General features: G+C 35.8%; 1 protein-coding gene across 6 annotated transcripts in view; it reads left to right on the forward strand.

The window, feature by feature from the left end:
• The window catches only part of SMAD2 (SMAD family member 2), a 36,866-nt gene extending 29,377 nt beyond the window's left edge, over positions 1–7,489 (forward strand). For all 6 annotated transcript variants that reach the window (XM_023750857.1, XM_023750858.1, XM_023750859.1 and 3 more), the window contains one exon: positions 3,221–7,489. In XM_023750857.1, coding sequence (XP_023606625.1) covers positions 3,221–3,344 — 124 coding nt within the window. In that variant the 3' untranslated portion in view covers positions 3,345–7,489. The remainder of the gene's footprint in view (positions 1–3,220) is intronic.
• Positions 7,490–12,744: the final 5,255 nt, after the last annotated feature.

Raw genomic sequence — 12,744 nt, forward strand, 5'->3', positions numbered from 1 at the left:
TTGTAACGGGTGGAGACAGGACTTGAGGGAAGCTCTCCTTGACTCTTACCCTCTTCTCTAAAGATAGTGGTACCAGTTACGTAATTGAGTTTTACAAAAGCACATTTGTCATCAAGAGGTAAGATAGATTACAATAGATTGGATTCCACATCAAAGAAAAGGAAGACTTCATCAGCATATTAAAGAATGGAATTGTAAGTAAAATACTTGATCCTTCTCCAGGTCATATTGCTTACTCTTTGAATGTCTACTTAAGAAGATGATCATATAGTATAGCAATAGAATTCCACAGTTGGGGCCCTTCTTCAGAATTTATTTCATTTCATTTGGACTTGATTTCTGATCTTAAGTAAGTTGTGTGAGGTGGTTAGATTTGAGGTCTTTTGGTTATATACTTCCATAAAAATATATTCTGTGCTGTATATTTATATCCTAGAATGAAGACTTCTCACTATTTTATCCTAGGTATATTAGTAGAATAATTCATTTTGTGACTTTGCTGTAGTTTTCTTTGCTTTAACTATTTCCCTTTTGAGATGTGATACCTCTAAGGACTGCTGAATTCCTTTTTTTCCTTTGGACTTGAATTGATCTGAGTTGATATTAAAATTAGATTCAAATAGTGCTATCTGATATAATGTTTTCAGGTCAGACCTTTTTTTCCCCCTTCAAATATTAGAATATTGCAGAACATGGTAGAAAATCAGTTGAATTAAATATGAACTGAATAGATTAGAGAAATAGATTATAGGTCTCCCACTAAAAGCAGTTTTAATTGGGAGAGAGAGATACTGCCCTGCATTTACTGTGGACTCTGCCATTCTGTAACCCAGAGATCATTTAAAATCTGTAATTATGAGAAGCAATAATATACAGTATGGTTTTATGGGTGTAGAGTCAGGTATATCTACTTGGATAATTACGAAGCTTTCTTGAACATTTACAAATCAAAATACCCATGTATCTGTGAACTGTGGGTAGTTACCAGGAACCTTTTATCTTTAATGACTTTGAATATGAGGAGGTAGTTCTAACGGTTGGACTTCTAAAACGGTTTTTTCATTTCTTTAATGCCAGCTCAATTCCCAGTATAAAGTCAGGAATACATTAAAAAGGAAATATAGATGTGTAAGGAATTTATATTTTGTTGAGAAATAAGTGAACCAGTACTGGAGTAACTAAACAGGTAGGGGGATGAATAATGCCTCAAGTGCAACTTTTTTGCCCAAATAGGTATAGTGACAGTCTTCTTAAACTTATTTCTACCCTTCAGTGACCTAGATGAAGAATTTTTCCTGAAGGTTAAACTAATGTAGTAATGAAATGATCAGACTGAAAACAAACTGGGGAAAAACATCAGACTTCAGCAAAAATCCAGACTTCAGCACATAGCAAAATCAAAATTAAAAGAGATTTTGGCAATATAGCTGCCAAAGGTCTGATCCAGGGGAGAGATGAAAGGCAGGAGAAACTGAAGAACAAAACAAAAAGAGTGAAGGGGAAGATGAGAAAGGGTCAGTCTTGCCTATATCTCATGGATAAGAGGCAATTTGTAAAGTGTGCTTGTGCAATTTTAAGCTGCATAGATACTAGTAGACATAGTTTCTAAATCAAAACAAGGCAATGAGGGTTTGGCTCAGTGGATAGAATGTAGGTCTGTGGACTGAAGGGTCCCAGGTTCGATTCCAGTCAAGGGCACATGCCTGGGTTTTGGGCTGGATCCCCAGTAGGGGGCATTCAGGAGACAGCCGATCAATGATGTTTCTATCATCTCTCTCTCTCCCTTCCTCTCTGAAATCAATAAAATAATAATAATAATAATTAAAAAAGAACAAGGCAATGAGTCTATACAGATCAGATTTGGACTATTGTGTTTTGTGTGTCATATTTTAGGAATGTCTTAGTGTATATCTTAGACTCTGAGACAAAGATTCAAGTGCAAAGAGTTTGTTTAGGAAATGGAGGAAACACTGGTAAGGAAGGAGGAAGTAGGAAGTGAGGTAGGGGAGGGAAGGCAGCCAGTATCATTATTAATCCATCTACTATAGCGGGTGGGTCACTAGTTTATTCCCTGAGGGAAACTTTGGAAAATGGTAAAGAACATTCAGAATTATCCCACACAGAGGGAAAGGAAACAACATTTAAATGCCAATTCCTTTGTCATTGCTTGAAGGCTGCTCCTGGGGGTATTAATTTCCTGGCACTTCTAGTCTGCTACACACGTGGACAGAGCTAAGAAGTTCTCAGGCAGATAAGTGCAGACACCTGCAGTTGGAAGATGTTTAGAGCATCGGTCGCCAACCGTGGTCCGCAGACCAGTGGTGGTCCGTGAGGTCCGAAAGGTTGGCAACCGCTAGTCTAGAGAACACTGAAAAATCTGAAGGGCATAATGGGGCACTAGACCCTCTGCTACAAAAAACCACATCCCTTGAAGTACAGTTTTAATATATTGAGCATGTGTTACTTGGAGGTGAAATGTTGATAATAGCCTTTTCTCTTGTTTGTAGGGCTGTCACAAGCAAGCAGATTTACTGACTTGTATATTAAATAAAACAGCTCAAATCAGTACATGGAAATGACAGGATGTCATTGAACAATTTATGATTCCCAGACAGTAGCCCTTTTTGTTGAAGTAGTAAGGGTGTTTCTTATTAAAAGTCTGCGTGATGTTGCTAAAAGGGATATTATTGGCTTTGTCCAGGAAAGTTGAACTACTATAACTCTTAACATTTTGTGATGAGTTTGGGTCAGAATTTTGTTTTGGTATACTTTAACCCTATGTTATTTAGACTTCATTTGGTATTTGGATATCTTCTATTCTGTAGTTGTTAAATAAGTAGAGTAACTATATATTCCTGTTAGCATGGGGCAGTCCTGGTTTACATCTCTTGCCCTGGCATGATTATTAATAGTGACTACATTCTCTCATAAAGGTGTCCCATTTTGGATGGTAAATAATAAGGTTACCCTACTAATTTTAATTTCAGGGGAAAAGAAGGTTTTTTATAAATCTTTTTAAAAGAAAAATGTCATTGGGAATACTTTGTTAGACTTTGAGGATTAAGCAGTTTTCAAAATAATTAGATAGCCAAACTTGTTCAAAAGAATTTAGGTTTCAGTATATTCAACTTTTTACTTTATCTAAATTCTTATTTCATATAACTAAACATAGTCATGTTCTCTTAACTTCATAATTATTTGCTTGTATTCTCTTAAACAGAAGGCAGACGGTAACAAGCACTCCTTGCTGGATTGAACTTCATCTGAATGGACCTCTGCAGTGGTTGGACAAAGTATTAACTCAGATGGGATCCCCTTCAGTGCGTTGCTCAAGCATGTCATAAAGTTCCATCACCAATCCAGTCCCATCAAAAGACTTACTGTATCAACTCTTCTGTCATAGTATTTGTGTGTGGTCCCCATGGACTGTTTGTATCCAAAAATTCAACCGAGAAAACAGCACTTGAGGTCTCATCAATTAAAGCACCTTGTGGAATCCGTTTCCTATATTCGAATATTAGATGGGAAAATTAGTGTCTAGAAATACCCTCCCATAAAGGAGGAAGAGAAGATTTTAAAGACTTACTAATGTCTTGTTGGGCATAAAATTGAGTGTCCCAAAGGCTTATTAATAACAGTAGTAGTTATGTGTACAGGTAATGTATCATGATCCAGTATCACAGTATTGTGCTGTTTATATACATTTTTAGTTTGCATAAATTAGGTGTGTGTGTGCTGCTTCTTGATTTAGGCAAGCTTTTATAAAGTTACAGTACCTAATCTGTTATTCCCACTTCTCCGTTATTTGTGTGTGTCTTTTTTAATATATAATATATATCAAGATTTTCAAATTATCATTTAGAAGCAGATTTCCCTTGTAGAAAAACTAATTTTTCTGCCTTTTACCAAAAATAAACTCTTGGGGGAAGAAAAGTGGATTAACTTTTGACATCCTTGACCTTAATGTGTTCAGTGAGTCTTAAACATTTGTTCTTGTTGGTTGGTTTGTTTACTGCTAAATTTCTATAACAAAGCCTTGCAGAAAATCTTTTCAAACCTCTTCTCCATTCCTACTTTTGTTCTGATACAAAAACAGAATAGCATGCTATCCGTCGCCAGTAATGGTTGCACTGATAGTGCCAGCACCAGTCGCTTCTGGGGTACAGTAAGAATGCATATGGAGTAAGTTGCTTTGTCTTACACATTTCAACAGATAATACTTGACTTGTGTGACCTAGTAGTCTATTAATTTATCCTTACACCTCATAAAAAATACATAGGTGGCAGTATAATTATTTTCAGGGATATGCTACAATTATTCCATTTGTCCTTTTTTTAAAGCCAATCTATAGATGTAAACACTTTTTTTAAAGGTATTTTAAATGTTTCAACAGCAGACCTAGTGCTCTTTGATTTGAGTTTCACTTGATTTAGTTACCAGATTATTTTATGAATGGATCTTTTGTGAATGTAATTGTACCTGCAGAATACCTAGAAAAGTGATGCTGAGGTGTGGTCAGCAGATAAGGGCCATCTGTTTTTAAAATATGTTGTATTCAATTTAAAAAATCTTTTATTTTACATAATTATTAATGGAATTTTAAAAATTTGGGGAGAAGCAGTTTAGCAACTTTTTAAGCTTATAATCACCTACAGTCTGAGCTGTTCTTAACTAAAACTGAATATATGTTTGTTACTAGAATCAACCACATTTTATGCTCTGCAGTGAGAGGAACAGAAGCTCTGTGGGTAGTTCGTTCTGCAGCAAGTAACTCCCAGGTCTAATGTGAAGTTATTGCTGTTTAAACATTACTTGTTTGCATCTCAATAGAAATGAAAAATAACCACTCCTAGTCCCCTTCTAGTAAATTTTTATATTTTTAGGATAAATATCTTAGGTACTTGTTTTTTGAAACCGTAGTCACCTGTTTCTACAGGTGTCATTTTCAGTACTTTCATCATTTGGTTGTTTTCTGTTAAGTATTCCTCATTTTCCAATATTTGTGTGTACATGCATGTATTCTTGTAAACGTGTAGTAAATTTTTACTCATTCAAATATTTATTGCTCACCTGTTATATGTGCCAGGAACTTTTCTTAGCTTTTGGGTAAAGGTGAACACTATAACCCTTTATCAGCTTTTTTGTCTGTGAAGGAAATAAATAGGGTGATAGAGTACAACAGAGGGAAGTGTTGCTTGCAGTAACACTTGGCGTGAGAAAGGAGCAAATGGGCATTCCTGGCAAAGAGAATGGCATGATATGCAAAGGCTCATTTTAGAGGAAACTCATTAGTTATGAATGCTTTATATGAACACCTCTACACAGATCCGAACTTGAGGATCAGAATGGTTCTACAATTTATAATAGTTGAAGGTGGCCTTACTTTGTGATAGACTTTGTCATTCTCAGTAATATTTCTTCTTTGTCAAGCCCTTGCTGTAAAGTTTGACATTTGTCAGTACCATTTAACAACCCCTTCTTTAAATCGGCCTTGGGCAAGTTTTCACCATTGTAGTGTCTGGCTGCTTGCTTCCAGACTTCTTGCTGCTCACTAATTACTACTTCTACAGGGCATCTTGTGATTTGTGTAAATTCCCAGTTATTACCACCGCAGATCTGCTGGAGATAACAGGGGAGTGTCTGCCCTTTGCAGGTGTTTATTGAGAACTTGGGAGCAGTTCTGGGGGCAGAGAACAACTTTGAAACTGGTGGAGGGCCTTGGCAGTCACTCTTGCATTGGTATGTTAAGTGAAGCAGTGCCAATCACAGTGTCAATATGGAGCTCAGCTCCAGTTGCAATGGAGTTCTGTGCCACCAGAAGCTCTTAGGAGGCACCTGTTGTACTGAGCAGTTCTACCTGTCGAGCAGTTGGCTTCATGGTGGTGACTACATTTTTGTGAATATATTTAATGGTCAGGGTCATGTTTGTTTTTTACTTATAAATTGTTTATTTCTGGAATTTTCCAGACCATGGTTGACCAGGAGTAACTGAAACCACAGAAAGCAAATCAGCAGAAAAGGGGGGACAACTATAGTTAACAGAAAGGCAGAATTATCCCATGTACATTAGTGATACAGATGTTTACCTCCCTAAAGTTTTTTTGAAGATATTGAACCCCAAAAGCATTTGTTTATCTGCTTCTCTTTTTCATATTCAGATAGCCCCCAAATATACAGCAGTTTCCTGGGCTGTTCACAATTCACATTTCTTAGAATATTCTAACCAAAGAGCATCTGCAGTGCCCAAGTAGTAATCCCAACCATCAGCTTTTTCCCATATTTGCTTTTTAATGGAATGCTGTTTTTGCATTCTGTATTGTCTACAGTGGCCTCTTAACATGGACCCTTTCTTTTCCCCCCCCTTTATAGGGACTGTTTTCATTCTTCATGGTGAAATCTCTTCTTTGTTGGCTTTTGTCTTTCTTTAAATTAGCAACATTATTTAGAACTTCTTCACAGTGCTGGTAATTTCTTCAACTCAACAAAGTGAGAATGGAAGGACCATGCTGTCTGTCACATTTAGATGAATGGTCATTTTCACAGTGGATTCAAGTCCATAGAGACACCTTAGGGCTGGCTGGCCTTGGAAATTGGAGGCTGGTGATGTTCCCACTGATCTGGTCTAACCAGTGGCAGTTTCATTTCAGTTCTATATTGGAGTTCTACAGAGATTTGTTAAAAAGTTATATTGCTTAAAAAAAAAGTTTGAAAAGTTTATGCTGTTTAAAATTAGAGAAAACTGGATATCAGCCCACTTTTTGGAATAATTCTGTATTCTTTTCTCATCCCACTTTAAAGAACTTTCCTGATTAGGTTTGAACTAATTATGCTAGTTATACATTATGGTATATATTTATTCAGTAAACATTTAATGATGCCTATTCTTTACCTCGTAGACACTGTGATAGGCATTGAGTAATAAAAAGATAACTGGGATTTGGTCCTGACCGTCAAGCTGTGCTTAGCTTAGTCTTGTGGGAGTTACTTTCTCTCTTGGGACCTGTCACTTTGCAAGAAGAAAATCTGCCTAGTTTTCTTGAAAGCTAAATAATCTTATTCTGTATTTTACACTTATTTTGTATTCTAACTTTATATTTGCAAGTTGTGAATACCTGGGTTTTTCTTTTTTTTTAATCTTAAACCATATCCAATTTTGCTTGATTTATTAGTCTTTTAAACATTGTCAGATTTTCTCCTTTGTTGTTAATATTATTGTAATTTCACTTTTATTTGTACTTTTATTGTCAGTTTCATCAAGACTAAAACTTTGAAGATGAAATACAATCAGTCTAGTATCTTGCTAATTGAAATCAAACAAAAGAGTATATACCCAGTTGGTTTCTCTACCTCTTCCAAAAACTGTCCAAATATGCTTTTAGGATATTTCTGTCTTTTTAAAAAATAATTACTTTGGACATTCATTCAATAATACGGACCCTCCTGGTTGATGGTGGGATATAAAGTAAACAAGACAATCTTTACTTAAAACTTGTCTCATGTGCAGTTGCTTTCATAACCAAACATTCCAGTTTCACAGTTTGCCCCACTCCATTACCACCCCCACACCACACCCCGTATCTCTTTAGATAACTGAGTAGTCTGTGGACATAGAAACACACGATCTTTTTTTAAATTTTACTCTGATCTAAGGCATTGATGTCTAGACATAACAAATTATTGCCCATTTTCATTCTGCTATGAGCTTTTACTTTGCTAAATCCTTTATATTTATCAGCTGACTTTTATTCTTTCTCCCCTTCTCTTGACACATGTCCCTAATGGTTTTGCTGATTACCCTCTTCCTTGCCAGTTGTGTTATATCAGCGTACATCAGAATGTTTCTCTCCTTTGACTTACAAAAGACCAAAAAGGATGGTACTATTCAAACCCAGGGTTCTAATTCCTTTATTAAGGTTGATGATGTTCAAATTGGTCCATCACTTGATGGGAGAAATTATCTTCAGTTTAATGTCTTTGTGACTAGCAAATCGCATGTCATTAGGTTCTATTTTAACTTACGTTTAGGATTATGAACTTTCCTGGCAGTTGCAGGCAATGATTTTCCTACAATATTAGCCCTGTTTCCCACCTTGGAGCATAATGGATTGTTGGATTTAGCACAATTAAGAGTAGTGACTATAGTGTGTGGTCTCTAAAGGCAGGCAGAATACTATTATTGAGTTCCTCTCACATCTTTTCAAGCTTTCCATGAATATTTTGACTGTTCAGACTACTTTGTTTTATGTATGGGGATTGTGGGACAAATGGTCTCTGGGTGTGGAATTCCTGTTTTTGTAGCCTCAGCCAGGAAATGGGAACTATACTAGATTTAGATGGCCTTTATGACAACTTGTCTAACGTGTTCACATAATTTCTTGAGTAGTAATTTTTATCCTGGATATTACAGCTAACTTTATAGATAGAATAACTGCCTTAAATCTTTTTAGTAGGAAATAAACTATATAATGTGTGTGTATGGATTTATATATACATACATGTACACTCAGAAAAACCTTAACAGTAAGGATCACTTATTTGCATATATTTTTAAAATATTGAATGCTTCTCTTGCTTCACTAGAAAGTTCTTAATTTGCTTGCAGACATTTTCCTTTCATGGACAGACCATCGGAGTAATTATTTTTATTCTGCCAGAGTCCTAATTTGGCGGTTCAGTTAGTATACCATTTTTAGGTACACTGACAATTAAGAATCATAACGAATTCATTAACATCAAATAAAGCTCTGCTATATATCCCTTAATTAAATTATTATACACTCAGTGGTCTCTGGAAGGTACTAACTTAGGGTTAACTTTTTAAAAAATGTTAGATGGAGGTTCCCCACCCCCTGCCCTTAATTCTTTTCCCTTTGGTATAAGATAGCTGCTTAAGATACCATGGGAAGTACCACTACCAAATTAAGTTTTCCTGTATTTAAGGGGAGCCCAAAGATGGTGCAGACCTGATTTTCTTACCTGTGCCCAACAGAAATGGACTTTCCAAAGTACTTTCGGCCATCTCTGATTCACAGAGGATCTGACTATAGTATATTAGCCTCAGTTAATTTCAATATCAATTGCTTTGCTGTTGTGAGATCATTATAGACTCAAAATTTCACCAGTAGTTGAGGTGGAAGGACCCCTTGTAAGAATAATGCCACTGATAATGGGAGTGAGAAGGATTCATTAACTATACACAAAGGACTTTCAGATTTTTCTTGCAAAAATATTTCTGAAAAATGATGTTCTATCCTCCAAGGGGAAAAAAGAAGAAAAAGTTCTTAATTTCTCCAAATTTTCCAGTTTGCTTTTCTGAATTGGGGATAGGGATTTGCTTTCTATTTCTAATAAAAAGATAATTTATGGAATAATGAAATCCATAATATATTGATTTATAAGAACAAAAGTAAAGTTTTAGAATTATATAAATAACATTTTCTATTTCACACTCTACTGTTCTTTCTCCCTCTGGCTTTAAAGCTTTGGGCTATTTACAATGTTAGTCACTAGAGAACTTGGCATATTTCTGGTTCTATATTAAGTTCTACCCTTTACATTGCTGCAGCATAGAGCTAGTTCTAAAAATTTGTCTGTAGGAAAAGAAGTCCTACTAAAGTCTCTTTTCTTCCAAAGAGATTTTCCCTTTTCTGAATAAGTCCCTAAGAAAATATCTGTCACTTTCATTAAAGTCCTGTTTCTTGGCAAAATGCAGAACCCAAATTGGTCATTTCTTAGATTATCTTTATCTCAGGCTTCATTTTTGTTTTGACCCTGACCTTTAAAGCATAAATATTTGTTTCTTTTTATTAGTGATAGTGAAGCTGTGACACTAACCATTTTTATACAAGAGGGCAAAACAAGAAAAACTACAGAGATTAAGATGAAAGCAGTTCTGTACTTGTTGAGCTAGATCACAGCATTGTAGGCAAAATAAAACTTTTATATCTCAGAATATTCTTTTTGCCAGTTCCCCCCAAGGCCAGATCCTCTGGTGGAGGGAGCACTGTTAAAAGTTACATAATTCAGAGCCTTTGGGTCTGAGGGAAATAATCTCCAGTTGGTGGTAGTCTTTTCAATATATGAAGCAAGAATATGGGAAATGGTTGGCAGTAAGTGCTATAACCTAAAAAACGTGAAAAGATATATAAAACTGGATTATTTACTTAGCTCTGAAAACTTTTAAAAAATAGAGTAAAATACTGTATAACTGGACAAAAACAATTGTTAGAGGATTTGTCTGAAGACAGTTTGCAAGGATGAACGTTTATGCACTGTTCACAGTTTAAGTACTACCAACTATTCTTAAAATTGACAACTTTAAGACATTTATGGACTTCCTAGGAATTAGCCATTAGCAAGTGTTCTAAAAATATTTATGAGCTGATGCCCACATAGGTAGATTTATGCTCTTGAAACTTTTTATCTTTTCTGTAGAGATACCAAGGGAGGAGTGAGTGGTATTTTTAGGGTGAGCAATTGCCCTGGTGTGCCTGGGACTGGAGTTCCCTGGATGTGGCACTTTCAATGCTAAACCCAGGAAAGTCCCAGGCACCCCAGGAGCTGATCACCCTAGGTATTCTTGTGATTTCCCCTCAGTCCCATAAATGCTGTAATAGTTGTGATAAAATTCAGTTGCCCTGTGGCTGTCAACGTTTCCAATACTTGGATATGTGTCCCTCAATCACTTATTACTATGGATGGAACATGAGATTTCTAACAATAGCTAATAATAGTGGTTTAATGAAGATAGAGAAGAGGCAACTAGATAGCTAAGTTCTGCAGATCCTGTGTGTATATTTAAGTACAAGTCACATTTTGATGGGATTAATGTAATCAAATTTAAATTTTTCACAATGAAAATTAAATGAAAACTGGTGTGGATTTCTTCTCTATTGAGGGAAAATATGGCCTTTGATACTCTGTCCTCTACATTCCCCAGACTTGTGGCTAAAAAAGCCAGAATGTGGTGTTATATATACCAGTATTTTCCATAAATGTTGTATTGAGATTACTAAGTGCATCAGCCACTGGCAGGTGAATGAGCTGGTGGCCTGATCCAGACTGAGCAGTGCTCTCAGTTTCATAGCCTCCTACCCCTCAGGTGCTTACCAGCTAGAACACTGACGACAGGAGGTGAGATTTTTTTCTAATACGGCATTAATTTTGTAATGCAATATGATGGATGCAGAGTCTGTTCTTGTTTCCCTATGGTAGTCCTCAGATACTGCATTCTCTGTGCACTGTGATGTAGATGGTAGATGTATTCTTTGTAAGCTTTAATTCTGTGATTGTCAAAAGTACGATGTTCCATTTTTAAAAATTAAACAATAAGCTGAGGCTTTATTACAGCTGGTTTTCAATTTAAAGTTGTGAAATACTGATTTTCTTTCTCCCCACCCACACCAAATATTTTAGTCTATTTAAAGTACAAAAAAAATAGTTCTACTTACGAAAACATTGCTTAAGTATTCTGTGATTTCTGGTCAACTTTTATATATATATGTGTGTGTGTGTGTCTGTACATGCTTTCACTTTTTACCTTGTTTGCTCTCTACCTGTGTTAACAGTACTTTCACCTTTGAAGGTCAGTTTTTCCTAGCATTAAAACAAAAAGCCATTTGAGTTGCTTACCATTTTATTATGGGACTAATTTTTAATTGTTTTAATTGGTTTTGATTTAAATTGAACTTTTTTTTAGGGGGGGTATATTTTGCTGTACATATCCTAAATTATGTGGAAACAAAAAAAATTCTGTGTGTATTTCACATAATGGAGGTCTGACTAAGAGTACATTTTTTTTTAAGTTTGGTATTATATAAGAAATTAACCCCACTCCCCTGGCAGACAGATATGCATTGCTTAATATACCCCCCAAAACACACAGCACCTCCCCCACACAGTGCTAGTGAGTTATGTATGCATTTTAGTGTATTTCAGAGAGTGCCTGTGCCAAATTAATGATCAACTACTGTAAACAGACTAGAAGATAAAATTCACATTTGCTCTTAAAATGTACTCTTAACAAAAACGCAAATGTTATTTTTTTAAGACTCCATTGAAAAATATTAGGTGGGAAATAGTGTAGTCATAATTCGTTCTATCAACATCGTGAAATAATTGAAAATCTTAAAAAAAAAAAAAGACTTTTTAGATCAATCAGACTTCCTTTGTCTTGCAGGAGCTCAGTTCCTAGGGTGAATCAATAATTTTCTGGTTAGCAGGCTGTTTTCTTCAAACCATTTAAAACATAATGCTTTAGGATGCAACAAAAGGGACCTCAAAAGTTAAAATACACTAGCCTACTTGGCATTGAACAGCTCAGGGACTAGCACTTGTTTCATCAACAATTTTGTATTGGTGGAAAATCCATTTAAACAAATTCTGTTTAAATTGTTATACCATACTCCTCTGTAAATAACCCGAAAGGAATCTTCCAACATTGAACTTAACAGTATCACTTCAGTTGACAGACCAGCAGAGATTCTTTTCCACTGTCACCTCTCCCTGGGAGCACCCTGCCAATCAGCCTGTTGTGACACTTGTTATCTGCATGGGGAGGTTTCTGTAACAACCCTAGTGTCTAATGGCACATTCCTCAAGAGGCTGAAGAGTAGGGGAGAAGTATTATGTTGTATGTTTGGGCTTTCTCCTCGTTGGTAAATCCTTTTATTTCTCCTTGTTTCAGAACAGGTTGGAAGCCCCTTAGTGTGGGAAGCAGGCATGTCAGTATCAAACAGATGTAC

Source organism: Myotis lucifugus, unplaced genomic scaffold (genome assembly GCF_000147115.1).
Source record: "Myotis lucifugus unplaced genomic scaffold, Myoluc2.0 scaffold_16, whole genome shotgun sequence".
NCBI lineage: Eukaryota > Metazoa > Chordata > Mammalia > Chiroptera > Vespertilionidae > Myotis > Myotis lucifugus.